This window comes from Peromyscus maniculatus, chromosome 6 (genome assembly GCF_049852395.1).
Source record: "Peromyscus maniculatus bairdii isolate BWxNUB_F1_BW_parent chromosome 6, HU_Pman_BW_mat_3.1, whole genome shotgun sequence".
NCBI lineage: Eukaryota > Metazoa > Chordata > Mammalia > Rodentia > Cricetidae > Peromyscus > Peromyscus maniculatus.
Genome location: NC_134857.1, coordinates 192,731 through 209,911, shown reverse-complemented (window position 1 = coordinate 209,911; position 17,181 = coordinate 192,731). Strand labels below are relative to the sequence as shown.

Here is a 17,181-nt window from a genome sequence, read left to right as displayed (position 1 = left end):
AGTGCCAAAGTCAGAGCAGCAGTGAAGGGATGAATAGAAAGGTGGGGGTGTGGTACAACAGGCAGCAGGGGGAACTGCACGCAGAGCACAATGTCACGTGCCTCAGCTAAAACTGCAGCACAGCTAAAGTGGACTTTCACAAGACCACTCAGGAACAGTCTTCGACTGAGGCGGCTGCCTCTGGGGAGTGAGGTGTGGTGAGCATGAGCGATAAGGAGGAGTGCAGAGTGAATGGGCAGAGTAAGGAATGCAGTGGCCAGTGTGGAGGGAAGGGGAGAGAGGGCACGGTGGGCCTGGAGGTTGGGAGCGGACGGGCAGTCCGTGTGTTGGTTACTTTTCATGTTGCTGTGACCAAATGCTTTTCAAGGAGTAACTTGAGGTGATTTTCAATGAAGGTGGGAAGGTATGATGGTAGGAGCCAGAGACTGGCTGCATCCATGCTCAGGAAGCTGAGAGGGAATATGTGCAGGAGGTTACAAAGCCCCATGGACCGCCTCTAGTGACCCACTTCATCCATCAAGACTCCACTTCCTACATTTCCACATCTTTCTCAAACAGAGGGAGCACCACATGCTCGAACACTTGGGCACATTGGACATTTAAACCAGAATAGAAAAGAACAAAAATCAGAAGAGAGAAAGAGAAGAAATGATGGGGGGGGCTTCATCTTAGTCACTTATCTTGTTGCTGTGGGAAACTGGCTTGTTGCTGTGGGATGATGCTGTTTAAGGGAGAGTTTAATTTGGCTCCCAGTCTGAGGACCAGACTCATCACAGCCACAGGAGTAGGAGGCAGCAGGTCACGCCACATCTGCAGCCAGACAGCAGAGCAGCGAGGGATGATGTTCAGCTGAGTTCTTCATTCTATTTGGTTCAGAAGCCCAGCTCATGAGATGGTGCCCCCCACACTCAGGGTGAGTTTTCCCACCTCAGTTAAACCAGAAATTCCTCCCAGACATGCTCAGAGGTTTCTCTCACCAATAATTCTAGATCCAGCCTTGTTGACGGTCTTCACTAGAGGAAGACTGGATTCAGAGAGGAAATCTAAAAGAAGGGATGAGAAGAGGAGAAAGATAATTGGAGGAAGGTAGGAAGAGATTTAGCCCCAGCTGCAGATGCATTAGAAACTGAGGAGTGTGGTCCAACTAATTGTTGTCACTTCTGTCCAAAAACCATAGAAAATCATTTTGGATACCAAATTAAATGGTTGCAAGAGTGTGTTCAGAGCATAACAGAGCACCACAAGATCACTTGTCTCAATATAGCTATGAAGTTCAATGACTTGTATTCTCTGATGCCTCGCATGCTTGGGCACAAATGTGTGTCCTTATTACCCACTGACATTGGTGAATGACCTCTCCCCGAGAACCACATGTTCTAGTCACTTATTCCGATGAAGCACAGACCAAAACTGAATCGGGGAGAAAAGTGTTTATTTGGTTTACACATCCCCATCACAGTCCATCACCGGTGCAGGTTGGGGCAGAAACCTAAACAGGACCGTGGATGGGAATCAGTGGGGAATGCTGCTGACCTGCTTGTTCCCACAGCTTGCTCAGCCTGCTTTCTTACATAGCCCAGGACCACCTGCCCAGGGGTGGCTCAACTTATGCATCAAATATTTATCGAGAAACTGACCCACAGACATGACACAGACCCATTCGAAGGAGGCAACTCCCTCCTTCCTCAGCAACTCAAGCTTGTGTCCAGTTGACAAGAGCTAACCAGCATGCTTCCTAGTTGGCTTCTAATTTCATTTTTGTTAAAAACTCTGACTTTAACACCATTTTCATAAATAATTAAGATAGGAAAAATAATTTAGATGGGTATACAAAATAAACTGTATTTTGTTTAGGTTTGCTGGAAGACAAGAGAAAATGTACAGCTAGAAATGTCCCTTATATCTTCCTTCTCTGGCTGCATTACATTTGACAGCTACTTATGAGTGTGTTTCATGGTTTTAAAATATATTTCCTGTATACAATGACCTTGTGTCTTTCACTTTTACAAAAAGAATAATGTTTCTTTTGTCTGTATGTTAGAGCGATGTGCTTGTGTGCGCTTGTGTATGGATGCAGGAGGTCATAGGACATGTGGGTGCCTGCCCACTCTTCCCACCTTGGGAGGTCAGAGGACGTCTTGGGGTGCCTGCCCACTCTTCCCACCTTGGGAGGTCAGAGGACGTCCTGGGGTGCCTGCCCACTCTTCCCACCTTGGGAGGTCAGAGGACGTCCTGGGGTGCCTGCCTACTCTTCCCACCTTGGGAGGTCTGGGAATATCATCCTGGGGTGCCTGTCCACTCTTCCCACCTTGCTCCTGCCTGCTTCTTTTAAACACTGCATCCTTCAAGGTGCTTGGCCTGATTTCCACGGATTCTCCTGTGTATGCCTCCTATCTCCCGCTAGGGGTCGCCAGGGTTACAGACAATTGTGCTGCTCTGCCTGGCTTTTAAATGGGTTCTGGGGGTAGAACCGAGGTGGTCAAGCGTCCCTGGCAATGCCTTTACCCAGTGAGCGAGCCATCTTCCTACCAGGAGGAATAAAAATTGTACACATATATTTATGATAGTGTACTATGTTAACACAGCTCTAGAAATCTAAGGGAGACAATGAAAATAAAACGTAACAAAAGCTTCATTTCATGTTTTATACTAGACATTCTCTATATTTCTTTTTAAATTACATACTAAGCATACAAAATTGTAGTTTTGTATAGAATTATCTATAAATGAGTAGATTATATCATTATGCAAAGTTAGTTTAACTAACCATATCGTTGCTTAAATAATTTGTGGAAATCTTCTCGGAATTTTCCAAACAAATATTTGGGGTCTGAATATGACCCATTTTTTGTATTGCTTTATTTCGTAAAATGAAGACTATATACTTATTTCACAGAGTAAACAGTTCATTTCACAGAATGAATTAAATTACCTGTTTTCCCAAACTAAATTCACTGGCAAAAGATGTTAATTCCATCCTGTCGAGCTGTGAAGGCATCTCACATGTTCTCCAAACAGACGCCAGGCAAACCAGCAAAACCCTACCATCTCCCCTAAATATATCCGAGCGATTTCTTCCCGTTCTTATGTGTCCGAGTATTGAACCGCGCAGGATTAGGAAAAAAAAAAGACTTCTACAATCTTCGCACTCACAGCCACGACTTGTATTAACTTGTAGATCCAACTTTAATCTACAAATATTTCTTGGCTGAATTACAACAAAATAATGGCATTTAAGGGGTAAGTAGTTGGCAGTGATAAAATAATGTTGACGGGCTTTTTTTTTTTTGCGGGAGGGGGAGGTTAATGATAGGCGTTCAATAGTTATGTAGTCTGAAAAATGCAGCAATAGAGATAACTAACTGTCTGGTCTGCGTCCAATTCACACATCACGCTGTAGGTGTGGAAGAGACAGGAGCGAATGTTCTAACTAAACAAAGGAATTCGCGATGGTTTTAGAATCAGGCTCCATCCTTCCTCCGTTTAGGTTACAGGCGGTTTGCATTCAAGACTTGAGTGTGCTGTCTTCTCTATCGCTTTTGATTGTTTTCTGACCTCACACAAGGAAAGGCAGTAGGAGATCCTTGCAGATCCTTTTCTTTGCCCCCATCCCTTGGCAAGAAGGAGGAATTAGCTCTGTAACCAGATCCTCCCGGTCTGCATTTAATTTCAAGCACGAAACCAGCCACCGTCTCTGCAAGACTAGCTGTAACCAGCAGGGGGCAGTGTTGGCCCGCGCTTAAACAATCTTTGGGCGCAGAAAGTTTGAGGTTTGGAGGGATTCCTGTGGCAAAATTGTATGACATATGCCCTATATTTGCATTGTTTGGCTTCAATTCATATTTTGCAAGTTGGTTCCCTTAAAGGGGAAAATTATTGACCCGATTCCTAGTCACGTTTTATTTTTCTTTTAAAGAAACCTCGCGCGCACCACACAAATAAGATGAGGCAGGGGAATCGTCTGAGCACAGTCGGTGATGTGTGACACTTAAAAAAAATTAAATTTAAACTTCATTTCATTTATTTCTATTTTCTTACAGCTATTCTCCCCGCTCCTCCCGCCCCCCAGACCAAAACCGAAACCAAACGTTATTAGATTTCCTTTGGCTAGAAAATGTTGGGCAGGGGGAGCCCACCGTGGGTCAAAATTCCAAACTGGGTTTGTAAGAGGAAACTGTCCCCGCAGAAGCTGCCATTGTTTCAGCCGAAGCCTCTGGACTGATCTGTAGACCAGATTCCAGCTGTGAGACTAACCAAGCTGCGGGTACAGGCCTGCCCCTCTCTTCCTTTGAGAAGTTGGAGGTCTGCAGGCACCGAGGCCTCGATGTCCCCTAGTCCCAAGAGACAGCAGCTCGGGACCCAGGTTCACGAGTAGGGAAGAGCTGGGGTTCTGCAGGGTCCCGTGGGCAGAAGCTCGCTCGGGCACTGCCCCTGGCTAGGGCACGAAATGGTTAAGGCTCAGCAGCGGCGCGCATTCCCAGACAGGCTTTGCCTAATCCTTCCTCCCACGTTAACAGACCCTCGCCCCCAGCCTTTCTTTCATTTCCCTCGACCCCCGCCACAGAGTTATTACCAGCCTAACAGCCTAATGGCACCCCCAGCTCCGGCCACTAAACTTATTTATTTCCAAACCTGACCCCACCCCCATCTATTCCGCCGCTGCCTCTTGCTGTGATTGCACCGACACCGGCCAAGGTTTGACCAAAAGGGAAAATAAATAAATAGAAAGGAGTTGGGGGGTGGTCGCCCCTTCTTTGTGCCTCTGCCGCGGGGCTCGCCCACCGCCCGCCCACAGCCTCGGAGGCCGCGGTGATGAGCGTCGCCCCAGCCAGTGGCGGCTGGAGGCGAGGGCGGCGGGGACGCCGGGCGGGGCTGTGGCCAATGGGCTGTAGCGGGGCAGGGCCCGCGGGTGACAGGACCAGAACAGGGGAGTGGCGGCCACTGGAGTCCGGGAGCATCGAGGGGCGAGCAAAGTTTCTCAGTCCTGCTTGCGATCGCGGACAGCCCTCCCCCCTCCGTGTGTGCGCGCGTGTGTGTGAGTGCGTGTGTGCGCGCAGCGGGGAAGGGGCGGGGAGAGTGCGAGGGACCCGGAGAGGCAGCGGGGGACTCGCCGGGCTCCAGATTCGCCGTGGTGCCACCTCTGAGCCCTGGCTGTGGAGGAGCGCGCCCACCCGGCGCCCCGTGCAGCTGCACCGCACCTCCGAGTCCCCATCGTCCGCGGGGACCGCGAAGGAGGGACCCACCCCTCCCCAAACACAAAGCCTAGCGGATTACAAAGTGAAACTGACCCGGGACAATAAAAGCACAGATCCCAGGACAAGGGCGAGGCGCTCCCGGGGACGCTGGTGCCCGCTAACGCCCGGGGAAGAGCCCCTGGCATGGTGAGGGGAGGGGACGCGGGGAACCAGCGCTGCTGCCGCCGCCGCTGCTGCTGCCCGACCCCCGCGACGCGGAGGAGGAAGGGGAACCCGCGCTCTGTGGATGTACAATCGATGCCAGCGCGGAGGTGAAGGATGCGGAGCAGCGCCTGCGGCAGCTTGGGCTGGACTTCGGGCTCCAAGCAGCGGCTGGCGCAAAGGCAGCCTGGGTTACCCGCAAGGGGTCGGAGCTGAGCGCTGTTGGAGACGCGGTGCCCCTGCTGCCTCCGCGAGGGTGCCAGATCCAGAGACGACTTCCCCAGCTCCCCCGGAGCGAAATCTGAGAAGAGTCTGCACCACCAGTTTCGGGTTCTCCCGGCGTCCCCGCTCTGTCTCCGGGGTGCAGGGGCTTTGCGGCCCTTGGCTCTGTCCTGTTCGGCGTCGCGCTCTGGGTAAGTTCTAAAGTTTTTGGAGAGACGTGCTTGCAGTGAGTGACTCCTCAGGTCCCTGAAATCCAGGCCGCCTCTCGCAACTCCTATTCGCGGTCAGGACGCTCAGACTCGGATTCCAATCCAAGTGTCTGGAGGCCTGGAAACTTTCTCGGGAGAGCCCAGGGATGCCCCGCCGCTTGTCGCCTCATCCTCCCCTATGCTGCGTTTCTCCCCGGCCACCAGGAGCCTTCTCCTGGGCAACTGCCCCTTGCTCACTCTTCTAAACTGCAGAGATCTCCGGCCAAACTGGCTTTTTACTGGCGCCACTCAGAAGCCCTCCGGATCAGCCCGTTTCCTTCACCTTGTTTCTCTTCCTCTCGCGGTTCCTGGAAACCAGGACCATGAACTTGGCCGCAGACCGGGCTCCAGGCCGCAGGCGGCTCCCGCTACTCTCTCCATCCCTGTGCCAGCTGCTGCGAGTCTGGGGGTTGTTGTCTCTGCTCCCGGGCCCGGCCCGGGTCCAAGCGGCCGAACAGCGTCAGGTGTTCCAGGTGATGGAAGAACAGCCCCCAGGGACTCTGGTGGGCACCATCCCAACGCGCCCCGGCTTCACCTACCGGCTCAGCGAAAGCCACGCCCTGTTCGCTATTAACAGCAGCACTGGAGCGCTGTACACCACAGCCACCATGGACCACGAGAGCCTGCCCAGCGACGTGGTCAAACTGGTGGTCCTTTCCAGCGCGCCCACCTACCCTACCGAGGTGCGGGTGTTGGTGCGTGACCTCAACGACAATGCCCCAGTCTTCCCAGATCCCTCGATCGTGGTCACCTTCAAGGAGGACAGTGGCAGCGGGCGTCAGGTCATTCTGGACACCGCCACGGACTCTGACATCGGCTCCAACGGCGTGGACCACCGCTCCTACCGCATCGTCCGCGGCAACGAGGCGGGTCGCTTTCGCCTGGACATTACCTTGAACCCCAGTGGCGAGGGAGCGTTCCTGCACCTGGTCTCCAAGGGCGGGCTGGACCGCGAGGTCACGCCTCAGTACCAGCTCCTGGTGGAGGTGGAGGACAAGGGTGAGCCAAAGCGGCGGGGTTACCTTCAGGTCAATGTGACTGTACAGGACATTAACGACAATCCCCCGGGGTTTGGCAGTTCCCATTACCAGGCGGGGGTGCCTGAGGACGCGGCTGTGGGCTCGAGTGTCCTGCAGGTGGCGGCGGCGGACGCAGACGAGGGCACCAATGCGGACATCCGTTACTGGCTGCAGGATGAGGGAACCCCCTTCCAGATGGACCCGGAGACGGGGCTCATCACCATGCGAGAGCCGCTAGACTTTGAGGCCCGGCGACAGTATTCGCTGACAGTGCAGGCCATGGACCGGGGCGTGCCCTCGCTCACTGGGCGTGCAGAAGCGATCATCCAGCTGTTGGATGTCAATGACAACGACCCTGTAGTGAAGTTTCGCTACTTCCCCGCCACCTCGCGCTAGGCTTCGGTGGATGAGAACGCTCAGGTGGGTACCGTGGTGGCTCTGCTCACCATGACCGACGCGGACTCCCCGGCAGCCAATGGAAACATCTCAGTGCAGATTCTCGGGGGCAATGAGCAACGCCACTTTGAGGTACAGAGGAGCAAGGTACCCAACTTGAGTCTCATCAAGGTGGCCAGCGCCCTGGACCGCGAGCGAATTCCTTCCTACAACCTCAAGGTCTCCATCTCGGATAACTCCGGGGCGCCCCCTACCGCCGAGGTTCAGGCGCGCTCCTCCGTGGCCAGCTTGGTGATTTTTGTCAATGACATCAATGATCACCCTCCGGTCTTTGCGCAGCAAGTGTACAGAGTGAACCTGACGAGGAGGCGCCTCCGGGGAGCTATGTGAGTGGGGTGTCTGCCACCGACGGTGACTCTGGTCTCAATGCTAACCTGCGCTACAGCATCGTCTCTGGAAATGGGTTGGGCTGGTTCCACATTAGTGAGCACAGTGGTCTAGTGACCACCAGTGCTGCAGGGGGCATTGACCGTGAACTTGCCTCCCAGATTGTACTGAATATCAGTGCCCGAGACCAGGGGGTCCACCCCAAGGTGTCCTATGCCCAGCTTGTGGTAACTGTCCTGGATGTCAATGATGAAAAGCCGGTGTTTAGCCAGCCTGAAGGCTATGAGGTGTCTGTAGTTGAGAACGCTCCAGCTGGGACTGAGCTGTTGATTCTAGGGGCAACCGATGGGGATCTGAGTGACAACGGGACAGTGCGCTTCTCCCTGCAAGAGGCTGAGAGTGACCAAAGGCTCTTCCGCCTGGATCCTGTATCTGGGAGGCTGAGTACTATCTCCTCCCTAGACAGAGAGGAACAAGCCTTCTACTGTCTATTGGTTCTAGCGATAGACTTGGGCTCCCCTCCCCAGTCATCCACAGCTCAGGTGAATGTCAGTCTCCTGGACATCAATGACAACAGTCCTGTGTTCTACCCAGTCCAATACTTTGCTCATATTCAGGAGAATGAGCCTGGAGGTAGCTATGTTACCACAGTGTCTGCTACTGACCCAGACATGGGTCCCAATGGAACTGTTCAGTACAGTATCTCAGCTGGGGACAGGTCGAGGTTTCAGATTAATGCTAAGAGCGGGGTTATTTCTACAAGAATGGCCCTAGACAGAGAAGAGAAAACAGCCTACCAGCTGCAAATAGTGGCCACCGACGGGGGCAATTTACAGTCTCCTAACCAGGCCATAGTAACAGTCACGGTGTTAGATACACAAGACAACCCACCTGTATTCAGCCAGGCTGCTTACAGCTTCGTGGTCTTTGAGAACGTGGCCCTGGGGTACCACGTGGGCAGTGTTTCTGCCACCACCATGGACCTCAATGCCAACATTAGCTATCTCATCACTACTGGGGACCAGAGAGGTATGTTTGCTATGAATCCCGTCACAGGGCAGCTGACCACAGCAAGTGTGATTGATAGGGAAGAGCAGTCTTTTTATCAGCTGAGAGTCGTGGCCAGTGGGGGAGCAGTAACGGGAGACACCTTGGTTAACATCACAGTGAAAGACTTGAATGATAACGCTCCCCACTTCCTCCAGGCAGTAGAAAGCATAAACACAGTGGAGAACTGGCAGGCAGGACATAGCATCTTCCAGGCCAAAGCCGTGGACCCTGATGAGGGTGTCAATGGCAGGGTGCTCTACAGCCTGAAGCAGAACCCCAAGAACCTGTTTGCTATCAATGAGCAGAATGGTAACATCAGTCTGCTGGCTCCACTGGATGTCCACGCTGGCTCATACCAGGTAGAGAACTTGGCCTCTGATATGGGTGTCCCCCAGCTCTCCTCCACCATCATTCTGACAGTTTATGTCCATGACGTGAATGACAACCCACCAGTGTTTGACCAGATTTCCTATGAGGTCACACTTTCTGAGTTGGAGCCTGTGAATTCTCGACTCTTTAAAGTGCAAGCTTCTGATAAAGATTCTGGGGCAAATGGGGAAATAGTGTACACTATCACAGATGGGAATACTGGGGATGCCTTTGGCATATTCCCAGATGGCCAGTTGTACATCAAAAGTGAATTGGACCGTGAACTTCAGGAGAGATATGTGTTATTGGTTGTTGCCTCTGACCGGGCAGTGGAGCCCCTAAGTGCTACTGTGAATGTCACTGTGATTTTAGAAGATGTGAATGACAACAGGCCTTTGTTTAATAGTACCAATTACACATTCTACTTCGAAGAGGAGCAGAGGGCCGGGTCATTCGTAGGCAAGGTCAGTGCGGTGGACAAAGACTTCGGGCCTAATGGGGAAGTAAGGTATGCTTTTGAGGTGGCACAGCCTGATTTTGAGTTGCATGCTGTCACTGGGGAACTCACCAACACTCACAAGTTTGACAGGGAGTCACTCATGAGGAGGCGGGGGACAGCAGTCTTCAGCTTCACAGTGATAGCCACAGATCAGGGCCTCCCTCAGCCTCTCAAGGACCAGGCCACCGTGCATGTCTACATGAAGGACATCAATGACAATGCCCCCAAGTTTCTAAAAGACTTTTACCAAGCTACCGTGTCAGAGATGGCGACCAATCTGACCCAGGTCTTACGGGTGTCTGCCTCCGACGTGGATGAAGGAAATAACGGCCTCATTCACTACTCTATCCTCAAAGGAAACGAAGAAAGACAGTTCACCATAGACAAGTTCTCTGGTCAGGTGACTCTTGTAGGTAAGTTAGACTATGAGGCGACCCCGGCCTATTCCCTCCTCATCCAGGCAGTGGATTCAGGGGCCATCTCCCTCAACTCAACCTGTACTCTAAGTATTGACATTTTGGATGAAAATGACAACACACCCTCGTTCCCAAAGTCAACACTATTTGTGGATGTCTTGGAAAACATGAGGATTGGTGAACTGGTGTCCTCTGTTACTGCCACTGATTCTGACTCGGGTGTCAATGCAGACTTACACTACACCATCACAGGATCAAACAACCATGGGACCTTTAGTATTAGCCCAAACACTGGGAGTATCTTTCTTGCCAAGAAGTTGGACTTTGAGACACAGTCTCTATATAAATTAAACATCACAGCAAAAGACCAAGGGCGACCTCCTCGGTCATCCACAATGTCAGTGGTGATTCATGTGAGGGACTTCAATGACAACCCCCCAAGCTTTCCTCCCGGAGACATTTTTAAGTCTATAGTGGAGAACATCCCTCTTGGTACATCTGTCATTTCTGTGACAGCGCATGACCCAGATGCGGATATCAATGGGCAGCTGTCTTACGCCATCATTCAACAGATGCCCCGAGGCAACCACTTCAGCATAGATGAAGTCAAAGGAACCATCTACACCAGTGCTGAGATCGACTGGGAATTTGCCAATCTCTTTGAGTTAACAGTGAAAGCCAACGACCAAGCTGTGCCGATAGAAACTAGGAGGTATGCTTTGAAAAATGTGACCATTTTGGTGACAGACCTCAATGACAATGTCCCGATGTTTATATCACAAAACGCCCTGGCTGCAGACCCTTCAGCCATGATCGGTTCTGTCTTGACTACCATCATGGCTGCAGACCCTGATGAAGGCGCTAATGGTGAGGTGGAGTATGAAATAGTCAATGGAGACACAGAAACCTTCACTGTGGATCGCTACAGTGGAGACCTTCGTGTGGCTTCTGCATTAGTGCCTTCACAGCTCATCTACAACCTCATAGTATCAGCCACAGACCTGGGCCCAGAGAGGAGGAAGTCAACCACGGAATTGACCGTCATCCTCCAGGGCCTCGATGGGCCGGTTTTCACACAGAACAAATACATAACCATCTTGAAGGAAGGGGAGCCCATTGGTACCAATGTCATATCCATAGAAGCAGCTAGCCCCAGAGGGTCAGAAGCTCCAGTGGAATATTACATCGTTTCCGTTCACTGTGAAGAAAAGACTGTTGGACGTCTCTTTACCATTGGACGGCAGACTGGTGTCATTCAAACTGCAGCCATTTTGGACCGGGAGCAGGGAGCATGTCTCTACCTGGTGGATGTTTATGCCATAGAGAAGTCATCTGCCTTTCCCAGGACACAGAGAGCAGAGGTGAGAGCTTGGATTCCTTTATTATCTGCTCTGGGTGGGCTTTTTCTAAATGTCTTTGTCGTTGTGATTACTCTCTATGATTTAACTGTGTTTTCATGGCTGTGTTTATAAACAGGGACAACTTAGAAAACATTGTCACACACTGACAGTTTCAGAAAAATGCAGCTATAATCCAGGTTACAATAAATAATGAACTTTTTTAAAATAATGAATGTTCCTTAATTGCAACCATGAGTGTAAGGTTACTGACAGAGCACTTGCCATTTGCAGAAGTAATTAAAGCCCATTTGTGTGAGCAGAGGCACTGTACTCACATAGATCTCTCTCAGTAAGGAAATCTGTTCCAAGGTGAAGATTTTTTCTAGATCTCTGAGTGGGTTAGATTTCTGAGCTGGGTTGTGCTGGAGCCTGCGTGGCAGTTTACATCAGGACGGCATTGACCTCCCCATCCTCAGCAAGCTTGGCAGATTCTTTATAGACAGTGAGTAATCTCAACGTGGTGAGCCAAGTTTGGAGATTCCTGATTTCTTCTGCCTGAGAAGCTTACAAACTACCCCCTGGCAAGGAGCAAATGCTTCTCTTTCTTCCTACACTGACTCAGGTAGCTGTGAACAGTTAGATCTGAAGTTCCACTCCGACTCTTGGGATGAAAGTGTGCTGTTATGCGATGATGCAGGCGCTTGTCCTGTCTCCGGATGGGAAAGGCTACTCTGGGCACAAATCAGTCCCACGCCCATCCCCCAGAAGGCGCAGGCTGGATTGTGGCCTCCACCCATCTTACTATCCCTGATTGACATCTTCTCCGTTAGGCTCCTCCCTTTCTGGGCTGTGTGAAAGTCGCCAAGAACTGATTCGGCTATCTTCTAGAATGCTTGATGCATGTTTTCTGAGTCCTCCCTCCTGCTTCCCACTCCCCTCAGAGATGTCCTAGCTTCTGCCCCTCAGCCAAAAACTCAAAAGATCAAGTGTGGTTTCTGATGCTCAAAGAATACTGAAAGCAGTAGTTTGGAGGTAAAATTTTATGTTATTCTTTGTTGTGTTTTTCCAATATGTAAAGTAAACTAGTTTTTTTTTTTATTTTGCTCAGTTGGTTTACTATTATTCTGCTATGAGAAGACACAAAGCATCTACGGCAAAGGTGACTTGTACATTGTTCCATTCCAGGTTCAGACTTTTGAGCGTATTTGAAAGCATGCATTTGTCTGACCTGATAGGTGTCTGGGCTGCTTGCTCGGCACCCAGGCCAGTGTCACAACGTCAGGCATTCTGTTTGATGAGAGGGTTGGACGATTGGCCTGCATTCTTTTGGGATGCGCATGAGAGATGTACCTTTGGTATTGCTCACTCTGGACACTTGCCCAAAGGACACAGTCTCTCAATCTGCCTTCCAAAGCTAAAGCTTGACAGGGCAGGAATGACTCCAAAGGCTGTCTTCTGTAATATGGCAATTAATTAATGAATTCTAATTAAAATTTAGAAATCTGTTTTATTTGCACACTTGCAGTGTAGGGCCTCAGTTAGAACTCATGATGACCAGGGACTTGGTTATATTGATCCTTTTTATTTCAGAGTCTCATTTATTACCCAGCATGCAGTAGGTGCTGCAAACTTGTTACGCTGAGTAACATGGTAGACGAACCAAGATCAGAACACAGCTCCCCCTTCGAGGAGTGAGTCCAAGAAAATCCATCAGTTGAATAAGGACAGAGAATAGTAATTACTTCTGCTCTACAAATGAAATGAGAATTGTCAGAAACTGGAAAGAACAGAGGGAATAAAGGGTGGTCTGACATACGGTGACTGTGTGAGTGGACGGGGGACTGCACCCGACCAGGGTCACATCTGCTGCTTTCCAGGACACTGGCCTCTGGATCCTCTTATGTTCCTCTGGAACTCCCCAAGGGCCTCCTGGTTAAGGGTGTGCCTTAACTAGTTTTCTTTTTTAGTTGTGGTGACTTGCATGAGAAATGGCCCCCACAGGCTCCTGTACTTTGGAAATTTTAGGAGGTGGAGCTTTGGTAGAAGAGTCTTTGGGGAAGGCTTACAGAGTTTGTAGCCCTGACCCACTTCTAGTTTCCATCTCCACTTCCTGTTTGCAGTAGAGATGTAATCTCTCAGCTTGCTGCTCCTGTGGCTTGCTGCCATGCCTGTCCATCACAGTGCACTTTGATCCCTCTACTCCATAAGCCAAGGCAGACGCTTTTGTCTGTAAGTTGCTTTCAGTCTTGGTATTATATCTCAGGCACAGAGAAGTAACTGAGGTGCTAGTTTTACCAAAGCAACAGAAAAATAGAGGATACTGGCTTGTTAACATCACATGGGACATGATGTTCTTTTTTGTCTAAAGATGCTACATGTTCAAACTTGAAAATCTGAAGTAATGATATCTTGAATTTAAAAACTCTCTTTGGCTCATGACTTACAGAATACACTAGGCATCTCAAACCTTTTTTTTCCTGGTAGACTTCACAGTGGTGTTTTGTTTTGTTTTATTTTTCAGTTAAAATATCTGAGATTACTACATTCTCAAATGGGTAGGTTGAGTAGAGTACTGGAAAAGCATTTTGGTTTGGTCCTGACAGGTAATTATTGATTTTACCAACCCAGGAAGGACATTGCCTTGGGACTTACTCGCAACACATCAGGATATTGATCAGCAGATATACCTGTGTAGTTATGTGAAAATCTATGGTCTGTGCTGCCTTCCAAGTGGGTCTTTGCCTATTTAAGATGTATCTGTCAGCTGTTTGTAATTCAGAAAATACTGGTATAAATGATGGAGATTCTCTCAGACAGGATTTTTTTTTTGGTAGTTGAAATTTCATAAATTTCAAATATGCTTGTTTTAAATGATGGATAAATGAAGGTTCTGAAGAATATGTTTGTATGTGTATGAGTGTGTTTATGTGTGTGTATGCATGTATGTGTATGTGCATAAGTGTGTTTATATGTGTGATAGTGTGTGATTTATGTATGTATGTATGTGTATGCATGTATGCATGCATATGCATGTATGTATGTGTGTGCATGTATGTATATGTCTTTATATGTATGCATGCATGTATGTGTGTATGTATGTTTATTATGATGTAGTCAAACCTTGCTGCTCTGTCGCTTTGTTATGTAACACAATTATTTTGTTATGAGAGTCCATAGCTCACACCTCCTTTACATGTCTCACAAATACTCTGTATCATCAGCAGTTGTGGTTGCCTTGCAGTGTATTAAGTCTCTTGAAATATGTTCCTCTTAACGGCAGTGGTGTAGTTGTGACCCAAATCTGACCATCTCCCCTCCAAGTACACCAGATTGTGAATCCCACTGTACTCTTGTCTTACGCCATCAACTCTCAGGTCTGAGTGAGGCACACAGATCATTTGGCATCACCATGTGCTTGGTGAGTTCACTCAGCCGCACACCCTCAAGGCTCATCCTTGGACTGCAGATTTCAGGTCTCACTGTTCTGACAACCATGTAGTATCACTGTACATGTGTCATGTGCACCTTACCCACTTATCTCCTGATGCTCTTCTCTCTTTAATGTTAGTGCCATGGGTTACAGTAACCTATCACTAGATGTGTCCAGACAGAGGAAATGCAGACCTGGGAGAGACAAGTCCATGTCCTTGTTGACTGAGCACTGTATAGCAGCCAGGACAAAGCCAATCAGCCCCTGTGAGCATCCATTCTAATTGGAATGGGGTGTCACTGGAGTGGAGTATCATAGCCTGGGGTCATGATTGCCTGGAACTCTTCAATGTTAAACTTTCTTTACAGACTCAGCCATCTATCTGTGCATCTTCTTCTGTAACTGTCAGGTCTTCTGCCCACAATTTAACTCTGTTGCTCATTTTGATGCTATTGATATGTTTCAATTCGTCTTATATTTTCATCACTAACCCCTGTCAGATCCATCCTTTGTGGCTGTTTTCTAACTGACATCTTTCTCTCACTCTGTTGGTTGTTTCTGTGATTCTGAAGCTTTCTTAGTCTGATTTGTATTTGCCTATTTTTTATTTTATTCCATTATCTGTATTGTTAAGCTTTTAATAAAAAAAATGCGCAATCACTGGTTTGGAAAGAAGTGCACCAGTGCACCGGGGGTAGTGATTTATCCTAATGTTCATCTTGAGGCCTGGCCTTTTGTCTTCAGTCCATTTTAACAAGGAATGAAGGTTTCATGTGATTCATACTGCATATGAACAAGGCTTCCCCCGGCACCATCCAGTGACGACTTGTCCTTCCCCATGGTGTGTTCTCGCGGACATTTGTTACTGCGTGTCAGTCCACCGGCAGCCTGTGACTTTGTCTCTGCACTTGCTGTCCTCTTTCAGCGATATGTGCATCGGTTTTTATGGTGACACATGACATTTGGTTTTCAGAAAACTCTTTCCATGTATTGACTCTTAACTCTCCGGGGATTATTAAAAATTATTCACAATTCAAAGTTTCACTTAGTAGCTCAAATCTTACCACTAACATCGTTGGTTCTTTTGCCTGAAGTGCCAGGCTCCCTTCGTTCATTATACAAGTGAGCAGCTTCTTTCAGTGGCTCTTTGTGGTGGAAATGGGCTTCCCCAGACAGCGGCTTCTGAGGTTCATGGCACAGTCAGACAGTCCTTATCTGGGTGCAGAGCACCGAGTCTCTGTGCATGTGTAATCCCATGTAACACAGAACGCTGATAAGACATTGAGACACAATTGATAATTGTACTGTATTCTAAAGAACATTTTTCAGTTTTTAGTGAAACTAGCATTCAGGTTGACTATGGGTACTGCTGTGAACCTGATGTTGACCTCTGACCTCACACAGGTGAGAATATCCAGATAAACACCTATGTACATGGTTGGACTGTGTTTAATTAAGACTAGAAGGAGCTTTAGCAATTGGATAATCTATTAATTTTCACAAGAAAGCCATACTGATTACTAAGAGAAGATGGACATGCTGGGTGCCAGACAGTAAGTTAAAAAATGATTTTATTTCAGGCAGTTTAGAATTAGAGCTGGTTCGTGTTAGGTGAGATGGCTGAATTTGCTGGGCGTGGACCTGCCGAAAAACTAAGGCAGCTAGACAGTGTATTAATGGGGGAGGTGTAACAGTCTGGCTTTTCTGAATTTTAGTGACTGACAGATGTAGAATTCAGGACAGGAATAACTGGCAAATGACTGAGGCCAATGTAGATCTGAATGTTCCTTAAAGTGTCCATAAAGTAGAATATGATGATATTTCCATATTTGCAGAGTTGTTTCAAGACAAGGGTTCTCTGTATAGCTCTGGCTGTTCTGGAACTCACTCTGTAGACTATGTTGGCCTGGAACTCACCGAGATCTGCCTGCCTCTGCCTCCTGGGTGCTGGGATTAAAGGTGTGCGCCACCACCACCCATGATGGTATTTCCTAAGAGCATCCCACAGAAGGAGAGTGGGATACAGAAGACAAGGGGAAATTAATTATTACATCAATCTCCATTATAAGACAGACACACATGAGACAGAAGGGTGATTCAGTAGGTTAAAGTCCTTGCTCCTTACCCCGTAACCTGAATTAGATCCCATGGAGGGTAAAGAGAACCAGCTCCAAGGTTGTCTTCTGACTCCTACACACACTGTGGCTCCCCCAACTAATAATAATAATTACAATAATAACAACGATAATACATATGTAATGATCTATTAGCAATATGCTCTTACTGTACAAAGGGTGGACCCCCCCACACACACACACATGACAGATTAGACAATGAAGTCAATGTGGAAAAATAGGGATCTGATTGGCAGATAATTTACATAAGGCCAAGACCTGGCTCTAGGACTTC

The 17,181-nt window shown here is 48.7% G+C and overlaps 2 protein-coding genes across 2 annotated transcripts in view; one reads left to right on the top strand and one right to left on the bottom strand.

The window, feature by feature from the left end:
* LOC107401374 (uncharacterized) overlaps nucleotides 1-17,181 on the bottom strand; it is a 246,397-nt gene that overhangs the window by 104,920 nt on the left and 124,296 nt on the right. The gene's annotated exons all lie outside the window — the stretch shown is intronic.
* LOC143273796 (protocadherin Fat 4-like) overlaps nucleotides 7,599-17,181 on the top strand; it is a 39,227-nt gene continuing 29,644 nt past the window's right edge. Inside the window, exon 1 of the mRNA XM_076573789.1 lies at nucleotides 7,599-11,363. Within this exon, the coding sequence (XP_076429904.1) occupies nucleotides 8,340-11,363 (3,024 nt within the window). The 5' untranslated portion in view covers nucleotides 7,599-8,339. The remainder of the gene's footprint in view (nucleotides 11,364-17,181) is intronic.